Raw genomic sequence first — 20,099 nt, 5'->3', positions numbered from 1 at the left:
CGACTGACACTTACAACGTATGATGGATATTGCACGGGAGGCGTTCGTGGTCAAATATAACAGCTCAGCTGCATTCCTGTTCAAACATGTATTTCTCATGGTGTTTCCATATTTTTCTCCAACTCTTGTGTATTTTTTGGAGGTCGTTAATTATGAAAACTAAATGGATTTTAGGAGGATAGTGCTTTTAGTTTCTCTTTGTATTGATGCTTTAAGATACAGGAGTACGAAAAAATAGGACTTCCCCTAATCAGGTTGTATAAATTTCAGTTATCGTCTGGATCTTGCTTTAAGGGGTGTTGTTGTTAACGTTGTTGTGATCTGCAATCCGATGACTGTTTTAAAACAGCTCTCGAAGCTAATCTATCCTGTGCAAGTCTCTCCTTCTCAGAGTACCCACTGCATTCTATAGTTGAGCTGTGGTCTCCCTCTACAATTTTTACCCCTACTGTTCCCCCCTTACCATTTAGACTATTCCTTAATGCACCAAGACGTGTTCTAGCATCTGATTCCTTCTTTCAGCCAGCTTGTACAATAAATATCTCCCCTTTTCGGTTTTATTCAGTACCTTCTCATTAGTTATTCGATGTATCCATCGAGATGTAGCATTGTTCTGTAGCACCTCTTTTCAAAATCATCTATACTACTTCTTTTTGAACTATTTACCATCCACATTTCATTTCAATACAAGGTTACTCTCCAGACACACTTATAATAGACTTTCTAACAATTACACTGACATTTGATGCTAACAGATTCCTCTTTTTCAGAAATCTATTTCTTGATATTGTCCGTCTGATTTTCATACTGTCCCTATTTATTTTACTGATCACATGATAAAACTCATCTACTACTTCTAGTGTTTCATTTCCTAATTTAATTCCCCATCCCTCCAGCATCACTTAATTTTAATTCCACTAATTCCCGTACCTTTTTTTAAACAATTTTCGATGATTTTCACCTCACAAACTATTTCGAGAGTTCTGTTCTTATAAATCCTCTGCCACGACTGAGGGATTCACATGTTTTGACTGCTTCCCCGTGAACTGAAAATGAAGTTTCAGGTTTCTCCTTGGTGCCAATTACAAACTGCTCAATTTACAGTTGGAATAACGTTGGTGAGAGGCCACAAAACTTCTTCACAACCTTCTCAACTCCTGTTCTCTTTCCATGTTCTGCGACTATTGTAAAAGCGGTCTGGTTTCTGTACAAGTTACGAAAAACCTTTCGCTCCTTGCCACCATTAGAATTTCAGAGTGTAGGCCAATCAAGAATCTGCGAAGCTTTCCCTGCATCTATAATCTTAGAGTCAGTTTTGACTCACATATTTGCACATTTCTCCGGAACCCAAACTGATTTCCCGAAGGTCTTCTGTAAATAATTCGTATAATATTTGGCAACTACGACTTACAAAATTAATAGTGCAGTAATATTTACAACTCTCTTTGCTAGGAGGTATGAAAGTCTTCTAGAAGTCAGAAGGTATTCTCACTGCCGTATATGACATAGTAATTCTCTGAAGGCTCCCAATAATTACGAACGAATGTCGTTTACTCCAGGGGCCTTGGTTCGAATTACATTTTTAAGAGTTGTCTCAAATTATTCTGACAGCATCACATCTCCTATTTCATATTTATTTGCGTCTTCCCATTTCTTTAACATTGTCTTCAAGTTCATCTCCTTTGCACAATCCTTCTACAGATTGCTTTCACTTTTCAGCTTTCGCGTCATTGCCTAGTACTGGCCTATCATCTGAGCTCTTAATTTCCTTCAACAGCTCCTCTTTCCGCCATGGGTCCCTTATTTTCCTGTAGGTGACATCTCTTCCCATTGCTTCTTAGCTATTTTACACTTCGTTTCAGTCTGTGTTTTAGACGTCCTTATTCCGTTTTATCTGCTTCGAGTTTTGCGTTTTTGTACATCCTCGTTTCGTCAGTTAAATGTAGTATCTCGCTTGTAATTCCAGTCTTTCCACTGGGCTTTGTCGTTTTGCTTATTTGACACTGCTGCTTTCACAATTTGATCTCATTCTGTGGCAACCGCACTCCAATAGCACTTTCCGTTTCATCAATGTTTGCTGTGCAAGCTCTAGGTGATTCACCCTATGCAATAAGAAGAACTCCACAGATGTAGTAACAGCTACTCTGGACACTTGTAGATATCAATATTCTTAGAATGGGCCGATGTTATCGTAAATCAAAATCAGTACTGTTACACGCCTTTCAGAGAAAGTAATCATCTAGTGATGATGTTTCCATTATAAGAAGAAATTACGACTAATTTTCAAAACTGCCTCATACCAGTTCATACTCCACTAAAGTGTATTAATTTTTCAGAATTTATTTCAGGATGTAATCCTCGATAAACTACTAGTGAAACGTTTCGAGCATCCTAAAACCTTAGGCGAAGCAATTCTAGTGTATAAGCCTTGTAGGCTGAAAATTAGAAAATAGTACTTACTTTTTCTGTCACTCTGGTTCTTACAATTTTTATCTTAATGACACGATAATATGTAAAAATCACTGACATTTAATAGTTAAAATTTCTACATGTAATCATTTGTGTCATTTGCTTCCACCAATAAATTAATTTTAAAGTGTGTTTCTTGCAGTGAATTTTCCCAGATCTGCAGATTTGCTTCAGGCTCTGCACTTAAACAAATCTAAGGTTGAGTAAAAAGTTAACAAAGACTTTTGTAATGCTAATTTAATGAAAACAGTAACATGAGAATACTTTATAAATAAGCTGAAAAGAGTTTAGTGGTCATCATGTAGGCAAAATTAAAGACTTGTTTAATTAGATATTTGTGCTGTTTCATTAGAAAACACCGCGCCAAAAGCGGCCAGGACCTCCTGCGGGTGGCCCTGGTGGTCCAGTAGGCTGAGGTCCTCCAGTAGGTTGAGGTTCACCGGTGGGCTGGGGCCCTCCAGTTGGTTCAGGACCTCCAGTGGGTTGACCTGTTGGCTCAGGGCCTCCAGTTGGTGGGCCAGGGGGACCAGTTGGTTCAGGACCTCCAGTAGGTTGACCTGTTGGATCAGGTCCTCCAGTTGGTGGACCAGGTGGTCCGGTTGGTTGTGGTCCTTCAGTTGGTCCAGGAGGACCTGGTGGCGTTTCTTGGCACCTGCATGCTGACACCTGTGATAGAATTGTGTAACCTATCTCAGTGTCTGTAGTTAAGATTTATGTAGTTACATAAAACGATCTGTGAACAATTAGATTGTTATTCTCTGTCGGACCTACCATTCATTAAATATGTATAATTTTCAGGTATATATCAATCTGTGTGTAACTACTTATTGTAAACCTCTGAAATAACTATTGAAGAGTAAAGAGATCTAAGAACCAAGGTTTTTTTAAAATTTATACCCTGTTTTTGTTGGTTATTATATTAATTGGCTGAATGATGATGAAAATATGACTCAATCATCCTAGACAGCAATCTGTTATCAAGACAGGTAACTAAAGAAATCGTAAAAAATACGTAAGCTACGATACTTATTGGAGACTCGTCAGTAACCGCTACTTACCGCAAGGCAGAGGAGAAGAGCTGCCACTGTCGCCCTCATGGTTCTGAAGGATGGCAGAGATGAGGGACTGTCGGCCTTTTATAAGTCGCAGTATTGCGTGATGTACTCCTGGCGTGACCGAGCGACAAAAGGCCCAAAAATGGACTTGAAGGCTACTGATATGATGCAACATCTGTTTGTCTTTCAAGTTTACATAATATAACTTCGACGGTCTTCAGAGTTTATGTTTCATGCGATTTTTCTTTCTATTTGGAATAGGGAATACCAAACAAGAAATTTCTGGCACCTATAATTCTAACGAGTACATTTTTGTATTTATACTGAAACTTTCACTTGGAAGCATAGCCCTAATTATGAAGAAAGGTCTCTAGTGTGTCGTTCTGTCTTTATGAGTATAGTCCATAATTCATCTATGACCTCTCACTACAATATCCAATAGTATTTCTTTTCCATATTATTCCTACATTTTTATTATTGTCTTAGTTCTGTACTACCATGGAGTATCTAATTATTTCGTTGGATGCTCCATTAATCTAATGATTGTCAAAAGCACTGATATAATTCCGAGGAGTGTATTTTTAAATATTTCATACAAGTTATATCTTTCTTTTTACACAACTTGTGTTGGTTTTTTCGGTGCAAAATGATAAGTTCCCCACTCTGGCCTTGTACGAGGCATATGTTTTACATTTTAGATTAAGGACAGTTACGCATGTACATCATCGGCATTCTCTATAACGTTTCTTCGTGGTGTTTACTGATTTCGTCGGAAAAGAATGATATAACAAAACAATTTAAACCCCAGATACAGCCTAAACATCAGTTCAGAAGTGTTTCTTCACAGACTTCTTTCATGGCTTTTTCTTTTTTTAACTGGTATATTTGGGCTGTATTTCTGTTTTATAGGGCATAATAATTTTTAATGCCATGAGAATCGAAATAAATAATTCATCAAGTAATATTCCCACCTCGTTTGATATTTAAAAGTTCTCACTTTGAGGAATGCTGTTATATACGAATTATGGAAGATTTTCATTTTAATGTGATGTGCAGTATTTAAATGCAATACTCTCAAGACTGAACGTAAAGAACAAGGTGTATTCATTGGCTACTTCCACCATGATGAAAACTTTTATACACGTGCGTCACAGTGTGGATTTGCCAAAATCGCGATAATATTGGAAGGAGACACAAGTTAACATTGACCATTCCAGAGGTTATAAGCCAACAAAACCTTGGCTCTGACTGTATGTGAATACTCACGGCGAGGTGGCTGATGGAAGTAGTTAGATTGCTGGGAATCTAAATACAATAAACAGCATTGAAGGCTTTGTGTTCGGTAACACAGTCAGTAAACAACGCTGTCTCTGTCGTGTCGACAAATAAAATGATTTCCAACTAATTTGAGTGTGCTGCTATTTATAATGATATGGATAAATAACAATTACATCTTCCATAATACTTCTATTCACACATCAGATTAGCAATGTGTACAAAAAAACTAACAACACAGTTACAGTCCTCACTTCGTAGACGATTGCATGAAAGATGAAATAAAGTGCCGGATTATGAACACAACAACACTACCACTTAATTTGGCGACAATTTGAACATATGAAGAAGATCAGTAGGATTTTCCTTTGATTGCAAGTATGTAACAACAATCACACTTCTATTGCAGTCTCTCGTCTACTCAATCATTGTGTAATAAAATGTCCTTTCGCAGAAACATTTTTCAATTTGGAATGTAACACAGAATTTTCTGACAGTCTAATAGAACTCTGCTTGTCACGAACAGTTTTATTTTTTTTACGTCATCAGTCTTCTGACTGGTTTGATGCAGTCCGCCACGAATTCCTCTCCTTTGCCAACCTCTTCATCTCAGAGTAGCACTTGCAACCTACATCCTCAATTATTTACTCGATGTATGCCAATCTCTGTCGTCCACTACTGTTTTTACTCTCTATTGCTCCCTCTAGTACTATGGCACTTACTCGGTGATGTCTTAACATGTGTCCTGTAATTCTGTACATTCTTTTTGTCACTGTTTCCCATATATTCCTCTCCTCTCCGATTCTGCGTCGAACTTCCTCGTTGCATACTTTATAGCCCACCTAATTTATAGCGTTCTTCTGTAGCACCACATCTCAGATACTTCGATTCTCTTCTATTCCGGTTTTCCCACAGCCAGTGTTTCACTAACATAAAATGCTCTGCGCCAAATATACATTATCAGAAATATCTTCCTCACATCAGGGCCTATGTCCGCTTCCAGTATAATTCTCTCGGCCAGAAATGCGCGTTTGAGCAGCGCTAGTCTTCTTTTAAAGTCCTCCTCGCTCCGTCCGTCACGGGTTTTTTGCTGCCTAGGTAGCAGAAATCTGGAACTTGTGCCGTTTCGTGATACCCGATTACGAAGTTATGTTTCGCGCTGTTCTCATTTCTGCTGTTTCTCACTACTTTCGTCTTTCATCGATTTACTCTCAATCCATATTCTGCACTCATTACTGTTCATTCCGTTCAACAGATGCTATAATTCTTCTTCACTTTCACTGAAGGTAGCAGTATCATTAGCGCATAGCCTCACTGATATCCTTTCATCTCGACTTTCAGTTTCACTCATGAAACTTTCTTTCTGTTTCCATCATTGCTTCTTCGGTGAATAAATTAAACCCTTTTTAATCCGAGTGCTTCGTTGTTCGTCTTGTTCTCTCCTGGTTCTTGTGCATGTTGTATATTACACGGCATTCCCTATAGCTCGCCCCGATTTTTCTCAGAATTTCGAATACTTTGCACCATTTTACATCGTCGAACGCTTTTTCAGGGTCAACAAATCCCATGAACGTGTCTTTTCTTTAGTCTTCCTTCCATTATCAACCGCAACGTCAGAATTTCCTAAAGCTAAACTGATTGCCACCTTCAATTATCTTTTCCATTCTTCTGTATATTATCTTTGTCAGCAAGTTGTATGCATGAGCTGTTTGGTTGACTGTGCAATAATTCTCGCACTTGTCCGTCTTGTAATCTTCGGAACTGTGTGGATGATGTTTCTTGGAAAATCAGATGCCATATCGCCGACTCATACATTCTACACACCAACGTAAATGGTCGTTTTCCTGCCACTTCCCCAAATAATTTTAGAAGTTCTGGTGGAATGTTGTTTGTCCCTACGTCCTTATTCGATCATAAGTCTTCAAAGCTCTTCTAAATTCTGATTGAAATACTGTATCCGCATTCTTTTCAATATCGACTCCTCTTTCTTCTTCTATCGCGTCATAAAAAGTCCTCGTCCTCATAGAGGCCTTCAGTGTACTTTCATCACCTATCCACTCTCTCCTTTGGATTTAACGGTGAAACTCCCGTTGCATTTGTAATGTAACCACCCTAGCTTTTAATTTGACTGAAGGTTGCTTTGAGTTATCTGTATGGTGATTCAGTTCTTCCAACAATAATTTGTTTTTCTATGTCTTCGCATTTTTCATGCAGTCATTTCGCCTTAGCTTCCCTCATTTCCTGTTTATTTCGTTCCTAAGTGACTTGTATTTCTGTATTCCTGCTATTCCGTGAACATATTTGTACTTTCTTCTTTCACCGGTCAACTGAATTATCTCTCCTCTTACCCGTTGTTTCTTAGCAGTTACCTTCTTTGTTGCTATGTTTTTTTCTAGTTTCTGTGACTGACTTTTTATAGACGTGCATTCCTCTTCAATGGAACTGCGCATTGAGCTATTGCAGTGTCTGTAGCCCCATAGAACTTCAAGAGTGTCTCTTCATTCCTTATTACTTCCGTATCCCACTTGTTTGTACATTGATTCTTCCTAAGTAGTCTCTTGAACATGAACCTACTCTTCGTCATTACTAAATTCTCATCTGAATCTATATCTGCTGCAGGGTACGTTTTTACAATCGATTACTTGATTTCTAAATCTCTACCTGACCCTGATGTAATCTAGATCGAACTCTTCTATATCTCCCTATCTTTTCTATTCTTGAACAGAGTTTTAGCTATTACTAGCTGAAATTTGTTGCAGAAAATTAGTCTTACTCCACTCCCATCCCTAGTGCTTAGGCTGTATTCTCCCTTAAGACTTTCTTCTACTCCTTCCCCTACAGCTGCAATATAGTCCTGAGGGACTATTAGATTCTTGTCTCCCTTTACTTCGGTGTGGGTTTGCTGTCGATTCCAATTACCTGTTAGCTGTCTCAAATACACTGCCTCTTTGGATATTCAGTTTCAGTACTTGACGTGACAATATCGGTCAGTTTCTTGTTCTCGCAGGAAATTATATTTTTCCCCAATAGAAAAGCACTGCCATATTTTGACAACCAAGTAGTTCAAACGTCTTCAGAATTTGAGCAACTAAGCCAGTAACATGCGTATCTTTGCAGTCCCCATTGTTAAACATAAATCCATAGTTCATAGTATCCTTCAGTTACGAAGGACTCGTTTTTTTGATCTACAATACACAATATAAACTTACAATTGTAGTAGCTTAAGATAGTTGCTGCATACCAAATGTCAGGTCTTGTATTAGTATTGACCAGTAAACCCTGCACCCCAATACATTAACAGATCAAACTCTAATCTATATAGTGTCATATCTCTCGAACTATGTGTCATATAATGAACCAAATTTGCAGGCACATTCAGTGGTATATGTGTTACGGATAGAGTTGGCAGTAAACAAGTAATACATTAAAACATCATGCATGACGCTACAGATTTAATGCACAAAAGCCTAAAATGTAGTAAGTGATAATCTTCCTCCTTCCATCATTTTGTGCGGAAGGTGGGGGTGTTGTTGACGAGAAAAAGTTTCATAAAGACTTGAAATTATGCATAAAGTTTGTTGTAAGTCGTTAAGTGCGCTCAATCTGAAATATTGGTTGAATACACAGTAAGTTTGGGAGAGTTGGACCACTTTTTCTTTTCAGCATAAAATTTGTATGGTTCTCAACTTTTTTTGTCTCCTGGCAGCGTGTTAGTATAGAGTGTCATTAACTAGAATATATTATTGACAAACAGTCGCTTAAAATAAGTATGATAAAATTAAAATATACATGAGTTGTCCATTTCACCCATAGGTGTATGGGTGAGTGGACCAGTGGTCTGGGAGAGATGGACCATATGAAAATGGCTATACATGAAGCACAGAAGTAATAAAAATTACATACTTTTATTTTTAAGATCTTGTAATGAATACAGAATCATACTATTAAATATTTAGTCCAAAGCAATATTATCAGTTTATTATAAATCTTGTTTGAACATTGGCATGAGATTGACCAGAGTACTGGGAGAGATGGACCATATAAAAATAGGTACACATGAAGCATAGAATTAATCAAAATTACATACTTTTATTTAGAATATCTTGTAAAGAACACAGAATTACACTATTAAATATTTTAGTCCAAGCAATATTATCAGTTTTTTATAAATCTTGATTGAACATTGGCTTCTCTAATGAATTGTTGGTTTTGTTAAACCACTAACCTATCTTTCTCTCACCACAATTAATTTATTTCCGAATGTTGAACAACATTCTTGTTAGCATTGTGGACAAGAAGCACACTGAATCTAGTTGTTATTTTTATTAGTTTCATAATAGATTTCAAAAGACCCAACACATTCATCTTTACCTTGTTCATCAAAGTTATTTTCTTAATCATCTATACTGTCTGCATCTGATGTATACAGTGAGCTCTATGTAGTATTTTTCTATTTTAGCTTCTTCTTTCCGTTTTTCTCTTCAGTAGCATATCCCTTTGGTGATCTTTTTGCGCCTTTTTTTGTTTCCTTTCTTTTCTTATCCCTCTTTTTATGTAGAGATTTAATATTTTCAGCAGAGTTTAACCATTAGAATACAGTTGCTGCCTTTCTCTTACCATTCATGGTTTTATCAATAGAAGGAACATGTGACATTTCTTCCAAAAGTTATGTCTGTGGTGGCGTAGGAGTAGCCACTTTTGAAGATTTAGGTTTAGTAAGAATGGTATCTGAAGTTGTATAAGTGAAGGAATTTAAACTTCTGCTGGTAACTCTGCTCTACTGATAGGCTTGGGATCACTAGGTCTTTTGATGGGCTTTGATGTGGTTGGTTGGCACACGTCAGGGACTGCATCCATCTTCAATGGGATTATTCCACATGCCTTGAAGCTAAATTTAATTGCACATCTACTCTCCCACATTAACACCAGCGGTCCATTTCTCTCAAATAACATGGTCAACCTCCACTGACTGCACGGGAAAAATGGACCACCGCGACTTCTATCTACAGCTAATGAACTCGGTGGCCATTTTAAGTTTAATTTCATGCATACAAATCAAGCCTGTGGAAAAAAACTGCATCAATATTGTGAAAAATAAGCCTAAACACTAAACTAATGTAACTACATAACACTTTTCGGCTTACCAGAGCAGAGAATGTGATTTTCCTCCAGAACTAACACGAAAACAACATCAACACTTTTGCAGTAGGGCTTCCATTCAAATAGCGGGAGCTGCTATCTAGTGGCGCATTTGTGAAATACACTGGTGGTCAGTCTAACACAGTGGTTCAGATCTCCTGGGCATACCCTAGTCTATTTTGCACTTCGTGGGTTATGCTGCCTCAATTCATATACACAGTTTCTAACTGTAATAATTGGCTTATTGTATTAAATCTTTGATGTGGTTATAGATCTGAATGAGTAGATTAGTACAGCACTTAATATTTTTAAATTCGGTCAATAAATGTATGAAATATTGAAAATCAAATTTTTGTTACCTTGGAAACCATAAGAGGGGTAACCTACAACTGGGACCATGCCCCAGATTAGCCATCTACTGACACAGATATACTGCACACCCACAAGTTCCTGTTATGGCACTTGAAACTTAACACCCTGCACATCCCAAATCTATAGTCCAGCCTCCATTGGTGTTTTTATAGGAGTGTAATCAAACATACTAAAGCATTTAGCACATCTTCAATATAATCCTTCTGCTCAAATTTTAAATCACGTTCTTCCCAGTTTTATGCACATGACTTGACAGGAATTTTCTTCTCTTAGATTTTTAACTTCAAATTGCATGTGGTACAGCTTTTCTTTCATCACTCTGTTATTAAAAGGACGTAAAAATCATCAGCATACAAAATAAGAATTGCAAAACTTTTACCTGATTTCTCAATCTTCATTAGTATTTACAACTTAACCTACAATGTTTGCCTTTTTCATTCCACTGTGTAAATGACTTTTTTAAAATCATAAATGCTTTGATTGGTTTATCAGACTTTGATATAATACTCGCTGATTGCTTCATAGAATGGTTTCCACCAAGTCCCAAAATAGAAAAGAACTTTAACATCAAAGCTATTAATCTTAAGATGAATATTTACAGTTTGACTAATGAAAGCTCTGAACACACTATGTCTTATAACAGATGACAAGGTTCTATAATAATCTCTACCAAACTTTTGACCAAATATTTTAGTAACAGGGCTAGCACGAGTGAGTGCCGCCCTTTAATGTATTCCTTTTCGTGTTAAATTCACACTCGTAACCTACTATACTTTTACTCTTAGGTGGGTCCACAAATTCCCAAAGTCATTTCTTCTGCAAAGACTTTATTTCCTCTTTCATGACTTTTATCCAGTCCCCTCTTTCACTCCTCGACATGAGGTCCTCCAGATTACCAGGATCTTCAATCAAACTGAATAACACTTACCAAAAATATGTGACCCACTCGGGGTACTCCCTGGGTTTGGGTACATGGGCTGACCTTCGAGCTGGATGGTCACTTTCTGGAACATCAGGTTCCATCGGCAGCATCTCAGTCTCTCTGCGTTGTCACTGACTGAACATTCTACTTTGTTCTATTTTGACGTGGAATATGGAGAAGGGTTTAATAGCTGAACGCTTATAAATGCAAGTTGTGTAGGCTAATTCCAGTCTTTTGCTATTGTAATGAAAGTATTATTAAGATCGACGTCTTTCGATTTATTCTAAAGCTCTTCAGTGGTCACTCTAACTTCATGATTTTTTCCTTTACAGTAGTAAGTAAAACATCCAAACTGTTCACGGTCATAGCAGACAAAACTGTACGAGGAAAAACAATACTGTTACAGTGACAACTGAAGATGCTTTAATAAAGCGAAACGTATCTGGTCTTAGCAAAAGACGGAAATCAAATGGTGCAACTTGCTTATTCGCAGTTGGGGAAAAAAGAAGCCGAAAAACAAAAAACTTTTAAATTATTCGAAGAAGACAGTTTACCCTTCCATAACTCCTGTGAGGAATACTATTCTTTATGTAAACAGCTGTGTTGCACATCTCTATGCCCAATAATCAAATTGCATGCACTGTGCCATCTCACAAATTAATAGATTAGTTCTTTCCACAACATCATTCTGTCCAGAATTAAGAGTTCACAAATTCAGTGCCATTGTCTACTCGAACAAATTTGATGTTTGCTCCAATCCTGTTTTCGTCCAAATTTTAAATTCACAGAAAAAAATCTTATATTTGTTCTTTATCTTTGAGAAAGCAACAGAACGTCCTCCTGGAATAATTATTCACCATATATACATGTACGTAGCCATAGAGTGTGGCATTTGCTCAGTGGGATCCCGTTAATCCATCTTCACCTCAGATAGATGTTGTTCTCAGCGTAAGGAAATAGATATTCAGACATTTACACTTGTTAGCACTTTCGGAATCGCAACACTTCAGCGTTTTTCAACGTCAACGTGAGTGCTCAGTTGACAGAAACTCAAAATTTTGTTGTTTGTAAATAACATTTCACTCTGATCCAGAACGAAGAAGCTCATTGCTTCTCAACACCTTACATCCATATATATCAAAGACAGTATTTACGCATTTGTTAACCAAACTGTCAGCAACTCGTGGACTTGCGGTTAGCGCTACAGATTCCCAGTCAGTGGAACCAGGTTCGATTACCGGCTCCGTGGCGGATTTTCTCTGCTTGGGACGGAGTATGTAAGTTATCCTCATAGTCACTTCATCATCATCGGTCCGAAAACCGACGAAGAAGTGTCAAGTAAAGAGACTTGGACCAGGTTGTCAAACTCCGCAGAAAGGAATTCCCTGGCAAATATGGCATATGTACAGTTGATTTCATTAACCAAAACATAAACTGACAAAAAATTAGCTGCTAAGGCGTCGGCAAGAATAGCATTTCTGAGGATATAGCCAACCGCTTCACTTATTAATCAAATATTAACGCCACACTTCACAGTTCTTTGTTTGCAGTTTTCTGGTACAAAATCTTGAAGCAATCGCTTCCTCGAGATCTTGTTTCCCGACGCTCTGGTATCAATGATTCACTCATTCAGGTAAAAATCCGTCACTCCAAATGCATTAAACAATGACCTATCTCCCCTCTCCGAATTCTCCTTTGATTATTCTTGCCTCTGGAGACAGCCAAACTTCATATGTACATACTTCCAGGAAATGAAAAATATATATTTTTTCATTTCTCAGCTGTATTTTAAAAAAATCATGTATAAAATTTTACAATATTACCAACATTATCACCGGCACCTTTGTCTAAGCTGGGGTAGTCTCCCACACTTCCATTTAGCATCTTTGTTTTGATATTTTCCTATGTGAAATTTTCAGCCATTATACTGGACTATGTACGCCTCCTGCAAGACAGACAAACTTTTGGTAACAATAACTGAAGAAAACTTCACAAGATCGCTAAAAGCGCATTTTACTTGGTGAACGGTTCCGAATCTTACACTTTAATACTTTTACAATATATTGTCCATAATTGTTGCAAGTTGCTTCACGTTGCGCATGGATAATTTATTTAAAAAAATTTTAAGCGATACGAAACGATGATGACAGATAGCTCTGTGAAACCTGTCATCCAATAGGATGATTTTTTTAGCAATCCTGCCTTGTGAAGTATTCTTCAGTTATCATACACAGCAAATCGACCCCAGTCTTACAATGTCAGGAATATACAACTTTTAGTAAGCCACTCAACATAATGAGTACAATTAGTCCATCATCAAATGGTTTGTCCATGCTCTACAATTATCTGGCTACATCCAGAATGTCAGTTTGGTAATTCTGATTATTTCCTTAAAATTTGAACAACATAGTATTCAGCCGAGCATCCCAGAGTTGTCCATAACGTTTTATTCTTGCCAATAACGAGTTTTCCAGCGTGTGCCAAGCTTCCTTTGCTTACGCTGTGTTTTCCACATGTGCATACAAAGATTTATCCACATGCAAAAGCATAAAGGTCCACGAATCTGTATCCTTTCCTGCTTTCATAGCTGTACTTGCACGCATGCCCCATTGCAGAGATCAGTAATTTTCACGCATTAGAATTCCATCGCAAATTTACATTGTTCTAATCATCCTTGCCTTCTAGTTTTTCTACCGATGGAGTGGCGGTTTCCATCAACTTAAATTCCAGGACATTTTTGGAAACCAGAATTTACAGCCACTAAACTACTTAAGTGCTTTTTCTTCCAAAAAAAGCAAAAAACAAATAAAAGAAAACAAAATTAAACGAAGACACAATCAGTGCCTTCTCTGCTCGACAGCAATGGAAATACTATCGATGACAGTGCTGCTAAAGTCAAAGTTACTAAACGCAGCCCTCCGAAATTCCTTCACGAAAGAAGACGAAGTAAAAATTATAAAATTCGAATCAAGAACAGCTACCAACACGAGTAGCTTAGAGGTAGGTATCCTAAGGACAATGAGGTAACTTTGATCACCTAATGAAAGGCTGTCTTCCGTTCCAGACTGTATACGAATTAGGTTCCTTTCAGAGTATGCTGATGCAATAGCTCCGTATTTAACAATCATCAACAACCGCTCGGTTGTCGAAACATTAGTAATCAAAGACTGGAAAGTTGCACAGGTCACACCAATATTCAAGAAGGGCAATAGGTGCAATATAATACATTACAGGCCTATGTCATTAATGTAGGTATGCAGCAGGATTTTTAAACATATATATTGTTCGAACATTCTGAATTACCTCGAAGAGGTCTATTGACAAACTGTCTACACGGATTTAGAAAACATCGTTATTGTGAAACACAACTAGCTCTTATCTCACAAGAAGTGTCGAGATTTCAAACTGATTCCGTATTTCCAGATTTCCAGAAAGCTTTCGACACCGTGCCTCACATATTGTCTCAGTTATGCGACTGGATTCGTGATTTCCTGTAAGAGAGGTCACAGTTCGTAGTAACTGACGGGAAGTAATCGAGTACTACAGAAGTGATTTCTGGCGTTCACCAAGTTATCTGTATATCTGTTATCTGTATAAACGATTTAGGAGACAATCTGAGCAGCCCTCTTCGTCTAGTAAAGTCATCAGAAGATAAAAACCTATTAGATATCTGTATGGTGAAGGTGGATTTATGGGGTATCATGGAGCAAAAGTTACACTTTAGGGCTGAATACATGCATATACTGGTGGATGATTATTCCAGGAGGACATTCTGTTACTTTCTCAATAGTAAAGAACAAACAAATGATTTTTTCTGTGAATTTAAAACTTAGGTAGGAAACAGTATTGGTGCAAACGTCAAACCTATTAGATCAGACAGTGGAACTGAATTCATTTCTCAGTGAGAATCGAATTGAGCATCAGATTAGTGTGTCCTATTGCGCAGGACAGAATGATGTTGTGGGAGGAACTAACATATTAATTTTTGAGATGTCACAGTGTATGTTATATGATTCTGGTGTGCCTAAGCAATACTGGGCAGAGGCATTAAATACAGCTATATACAGAAAGGACACAGGTGTTATGGAGTCTTTGAATAGTTTAAAAGTGTTTAGTAATCATGCCTTTCTCTGTAATCCAGATCAAAATAGAACAAAGGCGAATGCTCAGTCAGTGGTAGATGCAGAGGAGACTGAGATACTGATGATGGACTCTCATGTTCCAGAAAGAGACAAACCCGAAGTTGTATCACGGATTCGAAGCTAAAAATCTAGGAGAAAAAAAGCCCTGTTAAGTCAATCGACTGGCTGGGTGGTAAATTTATATTTGACCGAAGGTGTTACTCTGCAGATGTGCTGAAACTCTCTGTAATATGTTTAATAGAAACACCGATGTATGCTGGATTATAGATTTGGGATGTGTGGGGTGTTTAGGTCCAAGTGCCATATTAGGAACTTATGTTTTTGCTGTATATCTACATGTAAATGGGTAACCCAGGGCGTGGGCCCAGTTGCAGATTGCTTCTCTTATGGTTTCCAGGCCAACTATAATTTGATTTTCAATACTTCATTACAATTACTGATCGATTTAAAATGCTACCATATCCACTCAATAAACTCTATAATCATGTGCAAGGTTTAGCACAATAAGTCAAGAATTCCAAGTAGAGACTGTGTGTATGTACTGAGGTAGCGTAACTAATGGCGCGAAAACTATGCACACTACATTCAGAATGAGAGCATTTAGAGACTTCCAAAAACTTTATACACAATTTCAAACTTTTACGAAACTTTTTTCGTCGACAGCTCCATAAAACAACGAAAGGCAAAAGTTTATCACTTACTACAGTTTCCGCTTTTCGTGTAGTGTATCTGTGGCATTTTAATTTATTATCTGTTTACTACCAAATATATTCGCAACACATATACCACTGAATTTACCGACAAAAGTAAATCATCATTCGAAACATAGTTCCAGAGATATGACATGTCGCACATGATAACTCGATTCTTTAAATAATTGGGGTTGGGGGTTCACTGGCCAGTACTAACATAAGACCTGACATACAGTATGCAGCAATTATTTTAAGCTAATACAATTTTAAGTTTGTTATTGTGTACTGCAGGTCAGCAATAATGATTCTTCGTTACTCAAGGATAATATGTACTATGACATTGTGTTTAACAACGAAGATGTAAAAACGTGCATGTAAATTCCTTTGTTACTCAGATTTTGGCTTTCACAATATGGGAGTGCCTTTCTGTTGGGGAAAATACACTTTCGTGATAGAAGACGAAACTGATGGACGTCAAAGATTGGAGTTGAATGCATAACTTTAAATTCTGCATCCAAAGAGATAGTGAATTTGAGGCAACTAAGAGGGCAACTTTTCAACAATAAAATGAAAATCCTATACCATTGTTTACGAGAACCAGAATTCTATTAGACGGTCAGATAATACTATGTTGCATTCTACATTGAAAAACGTTGGTGCGAAAGAAAATTTTACTAGACATTGTGATACTAATGCGTGAATATAAGTAATATGAATGAAGTAATTGTTATTTATCTATGCCATTATAAATAGCAGCACAATGTCACACGTTTAAAACCAGTTTATTTGTTGACACGTCAGAGATATTAAACACAGGGTTGATAGTGTCCACAAAGCCGTCAATAGTGTTTACTGTATTTCGGTTTCTAGCAGTTCAGCTACTCCCATCAGCCACCTCGCTGAGAATATCCACGTGTAGTAAAGAGACAGAGCTAAAATTTTGTTGGCCTCCAACTTCTGAAATGATCAGTATTAACTTGTGTCTTCTTGCAATATATTGTGACTTCCACAACTCCGCTCTGTATCTTACACGTAGAAAAGGTTTTGTAAAGTGGAGACAGCAGCCAGTGATTGCATCTTGTTTATTACGTTCCACATAGACAATATTTCCATTTAAATGCTGCACGAAACATTTAAGTGAAAATCTCCTATAATTCGTATATTACAGTGAAAACATTTAAATATGAAACGAGACGGAAATATTGCTTGATGAATTATTTATCTCTAATCAACTGGTGTTAAAAATTAGTGTTCCCTACAAAACCGTAAATATACCGAAATGTAACAGTTAAAAAGAAGAAACATGCAAGAAGTCTGTAAAGTAAAACCTTCCAGCTCTGTTTACAAATCTTCATTATCTGACTGGTATTTGCGCTCAGCGCAATAAATAATTTAAATTGCGGTTTAAATTGTTTTATTATATCGTTATGCTCCTGCAAAATCTGTAAACACCGCGAAGGAACGTTGTTCATTTATCTCGGATCCCTGTCAGGTACGGCTATTACAAGAGGTAGAGAAGATCCAATGAAGAGCGGCGCGTTTCGTCACGGGATCGTTTAGATAGCGAGAGAGCGTTACGGAGGTGCTAAACAAACTCCACTGGCAGACGTTACAAGAGAGGCGTTCTGCATCACGGGCAGATTTACTATTAAAATTTCGGGACAGCACTTTTCAGGAGGAGTAGGGAAACATAACATAACATTGACCACGAGGGGAAAATTCGAGAAATTAGAGCCAGTACAGAGGCTTACCGACAATCATTCTTTCCAGGCACTGTTCGCGAGTGCAACAGCGTTGGAGGGATAAGATAGTAGTACCGAAAGTACCCTCCGCCACACACCATTAGGTGGCTTGCGAAGTATGATGTAGATGTATATGTATATGTAGAATACCGATGAGATACATGCGTAGGCGTCCATAATTTAAAATATAAAACACATGCCTAGAACAACACCAGGATAGGCAACACACTGTCATTCTGCTCCACAGAAACCATCACTATGCAAATCAAGTTGTGTAAAAAGAAAAATATAGGCTGTATGAAATGTTTAAAATAAACTCAGCGGAATTCTACTTGACAGTATAATGGGAAGTCTTAGGCTTATTATGGACTATACTCAAAAAAATGGTTCAAATGGCTCTGAGCACTATGGAACTTAACTACTGTGGTCATCAGTCCACTAGAACTTAGAACTACTTAAACCTAACTAACCTAAGGACATCACATACATCCATGCCCGAGGCAGGATTCGAACCTGCGACCGTAGCGGACACGCGGTTCCAGACTGTAGCGCCTAGAACCGCACGGCCACTCCGGCCGGCTATACTCAAAAGACGGAACTTCTCCAGCTGCCATCATTCTACAGAACGACAAACTAGAGAACATTCTTCGCCGGCCGCGGTGGTCTCGCGGTTCTAGGCGCGCAGTCCAGAACCGCGCGACTGCTACGGTCGCAGGTTCGAATCCTGCCTCGGGCATGGATGTGTGTGATGTCCTTAGGTTAGTTAGGTTTAAGTAGTTCTAAGTTCTAGGGGACTGATGACCACAGCTGTTAAGTCCCATAGTGCTCAGGGCCATTTGAACCATTTTTCTTAGAACTTTCTTCGTAATAAGTATATGCTTAAAAATGAATGTTACAATCCTTTCGGCGTCAGGTAGGATAAATATAAAAATGCACACGTTGAAATTATTAGCTACTCAGCTGCCAAAATATTACCCGTTTAGTATTACAAATTGAAACAAAGACGGAAGAAACGTACGTTGTGAAGACGCCCGCAGCTGTATTCTGTAACCTTGGAAGAGAAACAGATATTGCATCATATCAGTAGGATTGAAGTCTATTTTCGGTCCTTTTGTGGCTCGGTCACGACAGGAGTACGTCACGCAATACTGCGACTTATAAACGGCCGACAGTCCCTGGTCTCAGCCATCCTTCAGCATCATGAGGGCGACAGTGGCAGTCCTTCTCCTCTGCCTTGCGGTGAGTAGGGCCTACTGACAAGTCTCCAATAAGTACCTTAACTTACATATTCTTCACCATTTCCTTAGTTACCTGTCGTGATAACAGATCAATTTCAAAGATGATTGAGTCATGGTTTCGTCATCGTTCAGCGGGTTAATACAGTAACTAATAGAATAGGGTACAAATTTTTAAAAGAATCTTGTTTCTTAGATATCTTAATTCTTCAACAACTATTTCAAAGGTCCAGAATAAGCACTTACAAACAAATTGACATGTACCTGAAAAGTACATATAATTAATGACTGACAGGATCCACAGTGTGCAACAAATTAATTGTTCACAGATTGTAACTACATAAATCTTAACTACAGACACTGAGATGTATTACACAATCCTGTCACAGGTGTCAGCGTGCAGGTGCCAAGAAACGCCACCAGGTCCTCCTGGACCAACTGAAGGGCCACAACCAACTGGACCACCTGGCCCACCGACTGGAGGACCTGATCCAACAGGTCAACCTACTGGAGGTCCTGAACCAACTGGTCCCCCTGGCCCACCAACTGGAGGCCCTGAGCCAACAGGTCAACCCACTGGAGGTCCTGAACCAACTGGAGGGCCCCAGCCCACCGGTGAACCTCAACCTACTGGAGGACCTCAGCCTACTGGACCAGCAGGGCCACCCGCAGTAGGTCCTGGCCGCTTTTGGCGCGGTGTTTTCTAATGAAACAGCACAAATATCTAATTGAAACAAGTCTTCAATTTTGCCTACATGATGACCACTAAACTCTTTTCAGCTTATTTATAAAGTATTCTCATGTTACTGTTTTCATTCGTGTTTCATTAAATTAGCATTAAAAAAGTATTTGTTAATTTTTTACTCAACCTTAGAATTGTTTACGTGTAGAAGCTGAAGCAAATCTGCTATTGCGCAAAAAAATCTCTGCGAGAAACACACATTAAAAAGTATTTACTGGCGGAAGCATGTGACAAAAATGATCAAGTTTAAAAATTGAAACTACTTGAATTCATGTTACTTTTAGATATTACCGTGTCATTAAGATAGAAATTTA

The 20,099-nt window shown here is 38.1% G+C and overlaps 2 protein-coding genes across 2 annotated transcripts; one reads left to right on the top strand and one right to left on the bottom strand.

Annotated features, from left to right (window-relative positions):
* Positions 1-2,688: 2,688 nt before the first annotated feature.
* Positions 2,689-3,618, bottom strand: LOC124777275 (proline-rich protein 2-like). The gene is made up of 2 exons (XM_047252611.1): positions 3,528-3,618; positions 2,689-3,135 (listed from the first exon to the last, which is right to left on the bottom strand). Exons 1-2 carry the CDS (start codon positions 3,564-3,566, stop codon positions 2,818-2,820), a joined length of 357 nt encoding a protein of 118 aa, XP_047108567.1. The 5' UTR covers positions 3,567-3,618; the 3' UTR covers positions 2,689-2,817.
* A 15,320-nt stretch (positions 3,619-18,938) lies between these two features.
* On the top strand, positions 18,939-19,891 carry LOC124776455 (proline-rich protein 2-like). The gene is made up of 2 exons (XM_047251463.1): positions 18,939-19,047; positions 19,433-19,891. Exons 1-2 carry the CDS (start codon positions 19,009-19,011, stop codon positions 19,748-19,750), a joined length of 357 nt encoding a protein of 118 aa, XP_047107419.1. The 5' UTR covers positions 18,939-19,008; the 3' UTR covers positions 19,751-19,891.
* The last annotated feature ends 208 nt before the right edge of the window (positions 19,892-20,099 follow it).

The sequence above is a fragment of the Schistocerca piceifrons genome, chromosome 2 (genome assembly GCF_021461385.2).
Source record: "Schistocerca piceifrons isolate TAMUIC-IGC-003096 chromosome 2, iqSchPice1.1, whole genome shotgun sequence".
Classification (NCBI taxonomy): domain Eukaryota; kingdom Metazoa; phylum Arthropoda; class Insecta; order Orthoptera; family Acrididae; genus Schistocerca; species Schistocerca piceifrons.
This window is presented reverse-complemented; position numbering and strand designations above follow the sequence as displayed.